The sequence below is a fragment of the Dermacentor andersoni genome, chromosome 6, assembly GCF_023375885.2.
Source record: "Dermacentor andersoni chromosome 6, qqDerAnde1_hic_scaffold, whole genome shotgun sequence".
In the NCBI taxonomy this organism is placed as follows: Eukaryota; Metazoa; Arthropoda; class Arachnida; order Ixodida; family Ixodidae; genus Dermacentor; species Dermacentor andersoni.
Window position 1 is genome coordinate 104,750,049 of NC_092819.1, and position 11,585 is coordinate 104,761,633.

Genomic DNA, 11,585 nt, shown 5'->3' on the forward strand with positions numbered 1-11,585 from the left:
GACACCAAAAGGCATGGCAATAAGTTCATATAACGCGTCAGGTGTAAGGAATGCAGTCTTAGGGCGATCACATGAGGCCAAAGGAACCTGCCAAGGGCTACAGCATAGGTTAAGGTCTAACTACGATAAGTATTCAGAACCATGCAAGCAATCAAGGGCGTTGTTAATACATAGCAAGGGTTAGACGTCCTTTCGGCTAATTTTGTTGAGACGACGGTAATCAACGCAGAATCAAATAGAGTCGTCTTTCTTTCGCATGAGCCCAACTGACGAGCACGGAATCGACACGGATGACTGAAGCCACGTTCAAGCATGTCATCCACCTGGTGGTTGATTGGCCACCGTTCTGCTGCTGAGACACGATATGGGCGTTGCCGAAACGGAGGTTGTGATCCAGTGTCGATACTGTGTGTGACAGTGTGAGTTTGGCCCAAGATATGTGTGGTACAACTGAAGGAAGGGCGAAACTGGCAAGTAGAGGCAGAAGCTGCTCGCGGTGTTCTGTGGCGGTTACTGGTGGGCGGTCGGAAGATGACGTAATGGCTGCGAGCGGGACGGCAGAAGAGGAACCAGGAACTTCCAGGAACTAAAGAAGGTCAATGACATAGACACTACCCAGTGACTCACGCCGAAGGAAAGTGAGTGGGTAGACAAGCAGATTGTAGACTAGCATCGTTGTGTTACCAGTGGTTACGTCGAGAACGGCAGATGGAAGCGACAGAAGAGTGCGCTGAATAAACTGTGATGACAGTGTGAACACGATAGGAGATTGGTGCACAGATGAACACGACAAAGCGACGAGCACCGCACTTTCTGGAGGGGTGTCGGTATCGGCAGCGACAGCAATCTTTTGTGCAGCGGCAACATCTTGAAGCTGCTACACCAGTATGAACTACGCAATGTAGCGACTCATTTGACCTTTATTTCTGTAATGTTTTGTGGCGACAGCGGAAGCCTTCGACATTGCGACAAGCTTGCAGCTCTTGCCTTCGGAGCTGCAGTACTTAGTTTCCCTCGATTGGAGGAGGACAGCGGTGCAACGCCGATATTGAGCAAAGACCCGGTGAGGGGGAACGACGAGCGCTAAAATTCTGACGAGCGTTCCAAAGGTCCGACGGCCAGTTCGGATCCGGATCACGGTGGGCTGCAGTCTGGTGCGGTTCAGTGACGACGTCCGAACGCGGCAAGCGGCGGCGACGAAACCGTGCCACATGTCCCGCGAGGCCACAGACGAAGCATATGCGCCGGTTGTCCCGCGTGCGCCAGGGATGTTGTGGCCGGAAGTACTGAGGATACATTACTGAGGAATAGGGCAGCTGTGGGATCGCATAAGGGAGCATCGTTAGTCGAAGACACAACGTGACCTCCGCGCACGTCAGAAGTGCGGTAACAAGTCAGGAGATTGCACTGCGCACGGTGCAGTGCAACCTGCTCGCTGATGGCCTGCTGCAGGGCCGAGGACAAAGGTTGACTAGGCTCTTCACGAGTGAATCCTTTGATATTGGTCAACGGAGAGCCGTCATGAGTGTGTCCGGGAGCATGTGCCAATCTCGAAAGGAATGCCACTTGAAGAACAGTATGGCAGGCGAACGCTCGTTGCCTCCGTAATTTGTCAAAGCTTTGGTAGTAGGTGACTACAGCTAGTACGGTGGCAGGAATATTGGCCAGGAGCATCTGGAAATTATCATCCTCAGTGCCTTTGACGATCTGCTTTATCTCGTTTTCCTCAGTCTTGGTTCCTCTTATAAAGCTGCAGATATCGACGACATCCTGAATATAGCTTGGAAAATTCGCACCTGGCTGTTACGCGCGTTGTCGGAGGCGTTGTTCGGTTCGAAGCTTTCTCACAGCAGCTCGGCCAAATACACACACAAAGGAAGTCTTAAACTCAGTGTATGTCGCAAAGGTTGCCTCGTGGTCGCAAAACCACGTGTTGACGAGGTCCACTAGATGAAAAATAAGGCGGGTGAGCTAGGTCGCGCGACCTATTTGTCCCATTTGTTATGGTTGCTCACCCGTTCATACGACGAAAGCCAGTCGTTAACGTCAGTGTCGACAGTGCCACTGAACAGAGCTGGGTCACGTTCACGAACGGCACCACAGGTGACTGGACCTGTTGACGAAGTGGGTCGCTCACCGGCGTTGACTGGCATGGTGGTGGCGTCAATGCCGGGATGATTGTGGCTCCAGAGTTCCAGGGCTAGGCAGTAGGGACATCAGCACCTTCACCAATTTCTACTGGCTTTATCGGCGGTTATCGAGAAGCCGTAGACACAGTCACCTAGGGTCGAGCGCAGAGCAGCCGAGTAGACCCAGTTAAACACAAGCGCGAGCTGCTGCGCCGACGCATCCGTCCTCGTCCTCTTCAGCAGATAAGCGGCAGGAACGAGGAGCGTTGCTTGACCTCTTCATAACAATATAAATGCTTACGCATTTAAAACCAAGAGTTTTGAAGCGAATAAGCTTGAAACCAGTGCCACAGTTCAAGGAAATGTTTTTTTTTTGCTTAACGATCGTACCCGGAGCTACCACATACGTGTCCTTCATGGTTTCGTCTATCTAGGGTGCATGACGCGAATAGCTTTAAAATGTTCTTGCATAAAAATGGGTAGATTTATAATATTTCCTGCCTGTGGTCGCAGTTAGACTACCTTGAGCAGGTTAGAGGGTAGCAGCGACGCAGGCTAGAAAGCAGGCAAGCGCACTGACGATAGAGCTAACCGAGAATAAGGCGGCAGAGAAGATGCTACCTAAACTAGGGATTCTGCAAAGCACTGGTATCGATGCTTCGACAAGAGCGCCGCGAACAGGGCTGATTATGAAGCTGGAAATCTGCAGAGAACAAGCAACGCAACGCAGCGACCTTCTCGTCAATTATTAACATCGGAAAATACCGCGAACTTGGCACAGAGAGAGCCGTTAAACCACCAGCGAAGGGTTACGTTAGGATAGTCGTTGCGGACACCGCGATATTGCAAGCAGCTTACCAACGTGATTATGAGGAAAAGCGTTATCTTCTATGTGGATGTGAACGTAAAATAACCTCTAGTAAGAGAGAGATTTGGTTCAGAGGCGCGAGTGCAGATTACCCGCCTACCGGAAAAGCAGTCCGGGATCAGAGAGCGAAGCCCAAAGAACACATGTGGCACACATTGGGAATACGAAACCGGTTGATGTTAATGGCAGAGTAATCGACATGCTGCAGGGACGCGGATAAGGAATCGCGAAGAAAGTTGCCAAATCTATCGGCTAATTCAGGGCAGTTCCAGGGAACGTTATAATCGCGTTTTGTACTTGCCCGATGTTGAAATGTAGTGGTTTTAAATAGAAAGGGCAGTGCTAATGGTAAACACATAGCTTTGGGCGCAAGATAAACTCGTTGACATCAACTAAGAACTTTTTCGGGTAGTGAGCAACACGTTAGGCGGCGTTTGGCTTTGGCGGCAGGGCGTCGAGTTACGGGACGGCAAGCAGATTCTTTAGATGGACTTGACGAATTAAATTCCACCGACAATTATGATACTCCCCAATGCATTATCTTCATGTTTATTATGATTTACCTGTTCTTTCTTAATGAGTTGCTTTTATAGGCTCGGAGTATATTTTTGTCGTTTTCTCTACAAGACGGTTTATATTAAACCTTCTAAAATGAAAGATGATGAATGCCAACAATCCCGGAGCTGTAGACCCACACAACCAAGAATTTTCAAACAAGCCAGAACTAACTATCGGTAACTAACCAGTAAATTTCCCTCAATATCAAATTCGAATAGTATCTCACGTGAAAATAAATCATATTCCATCTTCCATTCATTATCTCGTTACCTAAAAAATGCCAATTAGAACAGTTGTCTGCTACGTTGGTAATGTGCATGGAATTGTTCTTTTACATATCTATGTTTGCTAGTCAAATTCGTTTCTCCTTTTTTAAGTGGTATCTCTTTTCTTCATCTTCTATAGTTCCTGTATAGTCTTGGCCTCGCTGTACATTGTGTTCTCTTTAAAATTATGTCTAATTTTCAGTACTAGAGGGGTCCCTCACAGTTTCTATCCCTGAGACACCTCATCTTGCTACTCAATATGTATTTTGCTGAAACGTAGCATTGAAATGCAAGAAATCTGCTTTTCGCTATTTGAAAGGATGTAACTACTTCACTTTTCTTTTTAAACTTCTGTTTCCTCTCGCGACGACTTCACGCCATGCTGCTTTTGCAGCATGGACGTTACAAGCAATAATGAAATATATAAATAAATAATGTTAGGTATTTGTAGAACTAATTGCGGTGGCTAGTTCCACGTCTAGTGTGCTCAACGTTAAGGCGGCGCATGGTATAGTACGGTATGATGAACTTTATTCACGTCTTTAAGCTCAACCATTATGTTGACGCAGGCGGCTCCCATGTTGGGACATATGTTATTTAGGAGCTAAACGAAAAATATAAAAGAAAGTTCTGTCGGGACAGTAAGGTTTAACCTTACTGCCGTATCGTGGTTATTCTGGACGGCCTGTATTTGATCTAAAGGAACTGCACTGTGAAGGACTCGTCCCCACCAGTCGCGTTCCTTGTCATCATCTGCGAAAGACACAGGACACAGCCTAAGCATATGATGCAGAGTAATGATGTCATTGCACTTCTCAAAACTGATTGGTACCTCTATTTCTGGATATCGCTTGTTAAAAAGTTTGGACTCGGATAAGTTCTTGTCTGTAACAACCTCAGAGTCACCCCTTGAGCTCTAGTGATCTTAGCGTGCGGCCTTGGGAATTCCCTTCTGTTACCTAGTAATGCTTCGTCATTTCATTATATGTTAGTAATTGGTCCCTGTTCTCCTCCGGTATATTATTGGGGTACTTGTCGCGTAGTGCACGTATAGTAAGTCCTCGTGCAACTCCTTTAGTCATCTCGTTTAAATTCTTCCGAGATGGATCGACAGACCGAATGTGTGCAGGAAACCAGTGGATTCTGATTCCTTGGCTGTCCAACTCACCGATCTGCTGGGCAGCCCTTGTGGTTACAAAGCCTTTAGCAAGCTCTCTAATAGCCATCTTAGAGTCACTGTAATATCGCGTCCACTTATTATTCCTTCAAGCCCAATGCTATCGCTACTTGTTCCGCGACTGTCGTGTCTTCAGTCGTGATTGTAATAGCAGCCCGATGGAGACCATCTGCACATACTACTACTGCCGTAAACGCTTTCTTTTCTCTGACCCATGCAGCATCTACAAAAGCCGCATGTGTTCTATCTCTTGTAGGGGAGCTTTAGCTCTTGCCTTTCGTTTTTCCAGGTTATGCACCGGGTGCATATTTCTGGGGAAAGAAGTCACCTTGATTATCTTTCTTATGCTATCTTTTAGTTCTGCTGTGTCTTCACCTGAAATTTTGGATTAGGTTGTGCACTACCTTACCTCTTCGAGTATTGCTCTACCTGCCTTCGTTCCAGAGAGCCTATCTGTGGGTAATTTGCTGACCTTCAATTATCTCGGCTATTGTGTTGTGGAGCGCCAGTTTCACTAATTTAACATCTGGCGTGTTAATGGGTAACCCCACTATTGTTTTGACAAGTCTTTTAATTAATCTGTTCAGCTTGTTTAGCTCTGTCTGTGTCCAACTGAGCATCCCAGTTACGTAGGAGAAGTGACACAAGGCGAAAGCGTGGACCAGTCTCATGGCGCTCTCCTCTCCCTAACCTCTGTTTAGTGATTCTCCTTAGCAACCTTACTCCCTCCTCAGTATTGCTTTTGATGTATTGTATTGTTCTTCCGTTTGCCCCGTTGGGCTCCAGCAATAACACTAAGACTCTAATGGATTCGACTTGCCTAATAGATTCGCCGGACTTCGTGGTTAGTACTAACCTGGTTTCTTCCTCAGGAACATATCCTCTCGGTTTTCTACCCCTTCTTCTGTTATTGAATCTAAAATGAACTCCGCCTCATACATGCTCTTCTGAAGTCTGCTTTCCGTCTGTCCCATACTTTCTTCAGTGGTCACATCGTCTGCATAAATGGTAAAGGGAATGCCCTCCATCCATTTTAATCCCTTTTACACTTTCGACATGGCCAGGTTGAAAAGCATAGGTGACAAGACTGACCCTTGTGGGGTCCCTCTGTCACCGAGATCCATCTTCCTTGATTTAATATCCCCGAATCAAAGGCGAGCCGAACGATTGCCAAGAAAGGTCTTGACCACTTCATAGAGGTTTCTGCCCAATCCCAGTTCGGAAATGACTTCAGATATTGCTCTATGCTTAAGTCCCTCAAAAGCTTTTTCTACAGCCAACCCCAAGAGAGCTCGACTGTTCTTTGGTTTGGCTAATAGCAGTTGATGTTTGATTAACAACATGGAATCTTGTGTGGACAAGCCTTGTTTGAAACCAATCAGATTATACGGTAGGATGTCATTGTCCTTCACATATTTCGTTAACCTGTTCAATATGACATGCTACAATGTCTTCCCTAGACATGGTGTTAACGAAATTGGCCGGAGGTTATCAAAGTTGATTTGTTTGCCGGGCTTTGTTATTAAGATAGTACTACTGGCCGTCCTCCATTTTTCTATATATAGCCCATCTTTCCATATTTCGTTATTGTATGTGGTCAGATATTTTATTGATTCTTCGTCCAAATCCTGAAGAAGTCCGTTAAAGATGCCATTCGGGCCCGCTGCTAACCTAGTATTCAAATCATATAGTGCTGTGCGTACCTCACTTTCACTTAATTCTTGATCCATATAGTGGCATTCTACCCCTAAGTAATCGGGATAACTTACATCCTGATCCTCTTCCCTGAGAGGCAAGTATTTAGCTGCCAATCGCTCCATTATGCTTTCTGCGCTTGCAGTCTGACTTTCCTGGTATACCAGCTGCGCCACTGCCGTACGTCTATTCGATTTAGTGCCTTTTTCATTGAGCAGATGTCTGAGCTTACTCCAATTGCCTCCAAGTTTTATCCTTCCATCTACACGTTTACGCACCTCATCCCATTCTTGTTTCTGTAGATATCGGGCGCGCTGCTCAATATCCCTATTGAGCTGAGCAATTGGTCTCCTAAACCTTCTGTTTAAGCGTTGTTATTTCCATCTATGTAAATTCGATTGCTTGGCTTCAATCCAATGCGCCGATCTACTGTAAACTTCTTAGACCCCTTCCTGTCTCTATAGCCTTAGTTGCTGCATTCAAGTCATCCCTAAGCTGAGCCACCCACTCTGGTAGTCTGATGTCGTCCTTTCTATCTGTGTATGCTCTGTCTTTTCTGATTTTTCCTAAATTCATCCCAGTCTATGTAAGTTAAAGGCTTTACCTCCACCCACGTAGTTTAAACCATTATGTGTACCATTTAATTGTCGCTCGCTAGATCCGCGCCAGAGTTGATCCAGTCTGCCCTGGGTAAGATATAAGTGAAGCATAAGTCCGGGGTAGTGTCCCTACACGTGGAAGTGCCGCGCCTAGTAGGATAGACTTGGCCTGTGATAAAAGAGAGGCCTAAATCCGTGGCGAGATGCCAGATTCCTTGCCCTTTCTTATTTCTCCAGCGGTAACCTCAAGATTGGTGTGGGGCGTTGAAGTCCACTCCTATTATGAGGGGCGAAGTTTTGACTACCCCCGCGGCCTTATTAAAAATTGATCTGAAGCTCTGTCTCACTTCTCTGGAACTGCTACATATATTGAGGCAGAAGAAGCTTTGCCTTTACCTCTGCGCCTTTTTACGACCATTTCTATCAAATGTGTTCAAATTTACGCTCCCCTACCTTTAAATCATGCTCTATGTATAGAATTTTCTTGTAAATTAGGGTGGCAATTCCTCTGCCCAGTTCCTTGGCTTTACTTACCGAGTTAAAGCCGGAATGCCCGATCTCCTCCACTAGCGTTTCCTGCAGCATTATGAATTTCGGTTTATTTTCAACCGTTTTGACTGTCTGTGCTAGTGACGCTCTTTTTTTGCTGAAATCCTCTGCAGTTCCACTGCCACACACCAAGTCTCTTCCTGCTAACCATTAGTATTGCCGTTACCACCTGACTTACTACCCTCTGTCACTGTTCTCTTGACTGTACCACCTACCGCTCCTGGGAATGTTCTAGCGCTTTCGGCTTCCGAGGGCATATATTCCTCATCGTCGCCTTGGGCCTCTAGCTTCTTCAGCCTTTTCTCGGCCATTAACTCATACTTTCATGTTTTATGCACCTTAAGATTAATGCTGTCTACCATGTCCTTTAGGTCCCTTATCGCATTCCTAATCTCCTCCAGAACTGAGCACATCGATTCAACCTCCGGAACTACAGCTCTCGTTTAGGGCGCCCGTGTGCCTTCTTCCTCCTCTATGTTACTTCTACTCACTGGCTTAGCTATTTCCACGCTGCCGCTTTCGTTCTCAACGATCTGTTCATTTCCTGCATCTTCTTCTTAAGTTCTTCATTTGCTTTCTTTAGTGATATAACCTCTCTGATCAGCAGTTCTACTCTGGCATAATTGCTTTGTTCCTGCGAGGCAATTGCACCTGTGTCTTTCACACTACCTTTGACTTTCTCGGCCCAGGTCGCTCCTGGCTCTTTTTTCTTCTTTGTCTTCAGCTCTTGCTTCTCGAAGCGCACCTGCGCCGCCCGAGATTTCGAACGGATTCTTCCCCTCGATGTTGAACGCTGTCTTGATCTTGATGTGCTTCTCGAGCGTAAGCGCCTGCTGGCGTGCGGAGGGGTTTCCTTTGTCAGTTTGGCCGATTCCATCTCGGTCTCCACTATGGAGCGTTGTCTTCTTTTTACTCTTACTATATATGGTACTTGGAACCACTGCTTTGCAAGTCGTGCCACCTGTGCGCTGATCTTCGCCGCATAACTTGCATTTGCGAGAGAAGATATGATCATACCCTGGGTCTTGCATACCACATCTTCTGCACTGCACAACATCAGGTGGGGCGCAATCGTTTGATCAATGTCCAATTCGTCCACATGCGTAACATACGTGAAATTGCTTCCTGTACAGATAGCACCTCATGAAGATTCAGCCATATTTGATGAAATTGGGCACCATGAATACGCCGAAAAGCACAATAACCCAGCCCGTAGCTTTGATACGCTGTGCAGCCAACGCCGTTGGGTTGTATTCATGCACAAGCCTTTTCTGTGATCACACATTCACTGTCATTGAGGTTCACTCTTCTAATAACACCCTTGCGCGTAGAGTGCTGGGTCGTTTCATAAGCGCTCACTTCATATTCCGCGTCCATGACCGTAATCGACTTGATCCTCACACGCCTCTCGGCATAATCGGAGTCCGGTGTATTAACCACCACGATATTCTGCGTGAAATTGGGCCAGTGGATGTCTTCCTTCGCTTGGTCTGCTGTAAGTCTGGCCACCTCGACGGTCGCTTCTCCAATAGCTGTACTGACCTTGTTCAGGTCGAGGCCTCCACGAGGCCTAACGATTATTTGCGTGTGCTCCTCCGGCAGTTTCGGCATCCTTGAGGCCTTCACAATCCGGCGCTTCAGCTTGTCGGCCCCGGCAGCGCCTTTGTTGGCGATCTCCTTTCTCCATCAGCTTCCCAGGTCCTTTTCGCAAATCGCGATCTTCAGCTGGTGACCACCTGCCAACCCTTTCTATCCTCGCCGTTTTCCATCTCCGAGGAGAGTTCGTCGTCCATACGTATATTAGCCATGCCGGCTTGTCAGGCTCGCTAGACCTACGTCGCGTGAGGCCCAGCGTGGCGCCCATGTGCGATGCACAGAAAAGGATTGATCAAAGTCCGAAAAATACTGGCCCACCTTGTCCAAAGGTATCCACCGATTCGTGTTAACCTATAAAATCTGATGATGAGCTTGAATGTGTGGTCCTGCCAAAATTATCTGCAGAATCATTCAAAAAGGCGGAACCGATGTGGTGCACGTCCGCTCCCTTCTGCTTTTTCTTCTTCCCTGCATTCTTTAACGTTTGCTTTCCAATAAAAATATAACCAGCTATATGTGAATTCTCATTTTGAAATAATTGCGTTCAGTGAACGCTGGTCGCCTCCTTTGGTATAATCTATAGTCGGACCTGTTATTTAGTGGAAATGAAGTAAAATGCTAGGGAAACTAAGCGGATACACTTACATCAATAAGGTCTTCAAAGGTAGCAGGTCCAGATTCAACTGTGCCCACAAAGAGCGCTACAATTATTAGGAGCTTCGCACGGTACATGCTCAGAGAAATTGGAACTGTCGGTCTTTAGCAGGAATATGTGCCGCTGCATATATATGTTCTACGCACCTGTTGAATATGGGATGATAGCAAGCGCAGCAAACTCATTGTATATCTTCACAACATGCTCTTTCGCCCTATTATGTTTCCCCAATTCCATATGCTCTTGCCCCCAAATATAGAAAGCTTTCTTAACATCTTAACCGTCTTCAGTATATTTCGAAAAGCTGGTATTTTCCTGAACAGTTAAACTGAAAGAACCAGTTTCTCATAACAGAGTTGATTTATGCTTGAGGGCATGAGCGAACAAAGAGCGAATAACCTTCGCGAATTCTTTTTGAGCTAGCTTTGAGCAAGTGCTTGGTAGCTTTGTACTCTAAACTGGGCAAGAGGAAAAGGAGAATAGTAGAATAGTAGTTAATATTGATGGTTAGAAGCTTAAGATTACAATTAGCTCCCTGGCTTTATTCCTCACAGTCATCTATATATCCATGAGTACTGTTGTGGAAAGCTGACACAGCTCAAATTTTGAACTCTGAACTGGGGTGTTCTGCAGTATGTGTCGAGTTTGGCAAAACTCAGGGTCTTCACGTGCTCTGGCGGCGCCCCAAGATGAAAGAACTATTGGTACAGAGATAATATTGGTCCATCGGCACGCCTCTAGTTTTATTGGTTTATCTAGTTTCACTCTCGGTGCCTATCATCCCTTGGGCCATGCCCCGTGGTTTGTCGACAAACTGGGGATCATGTGATCATACGGTCAGTGTATGGTGTGGGGATACGCGACTCTCACGCGTCCCCTGATATGTTGTTTTCCCGCATAGCTCCCGTCTCCTGTAAAGCGGCTTCGCCGCATGGCCTGATGCCCGCGGCAGTCGGTCGGGTTCAAGCGCAGTACGAGAGATGGCGCGAGGGTTGCGCTGCTAACGCCACCTAACGGCGGGGTTACTTGGGCGCGGAAAGGAGAAGGCGCTTCCTCTTTGGTTCAGGTTCGGCAAACTGCGCGGACGTTCCGCGCGTGCGCCGATCCATGCTTCTGTGAGACCGCCTCGCGAGGACTCGTTGGAACGCGCCATCGTTCGCGTGACCGTACGCGCGAACGACCAGGCGTTGGTGCCCAGCATGAGCCGAACATATTCGCTCGCTATCTGGTCGCGGTGAGTCGGACTTCCGCGATTTTTAGCGCGCCCATCGGCATGTTTTCTGGATAGCAACTCGGCTAGCGGGCATTAGTCTATGAAAGGTGCAATAAATGCCCTTGTGATTGTTTGCACTACAATGTTGTCATTCCTTTGTCCCAAGAGCACGGGTGAGGATCCCACAATGGTTGGTCCCTTCTTTCACTTGTTTGTCGCTCCAGGAGTGCCTCACATGCACAAGCAAGTAATAAAATAAATGTATTAATACAATATTATT

The 11,585-nt window shown here is 46.9% G+C and overlaps 1 protein-coding gene across 1 annotated transcript in view; it reads right to left on the reverse strand.

Moving 5' to 3' along the window:
• LOC126522249 (uncharacterized) overlaps nt 1-10,219 on the reverse strand; it is a 39,239-nt gene extending 29,020 nt beyond the window's left edge. The window contains exon 1 of the mRNA XM_055066356.1: nt 10,083-10,219. Coding sequence (XP_054922331.1) covers nt 10,083-10,169 — 87 coding nt within the window. The 5' untranslated portion in view covers nt 10,170-10,219. The remainder of the gene's footprint in view (nt 1-10,082) is intronic.
• Between the last annotated feature and the right edge of the window lie 1,366 nt (nt 10,220-11,585).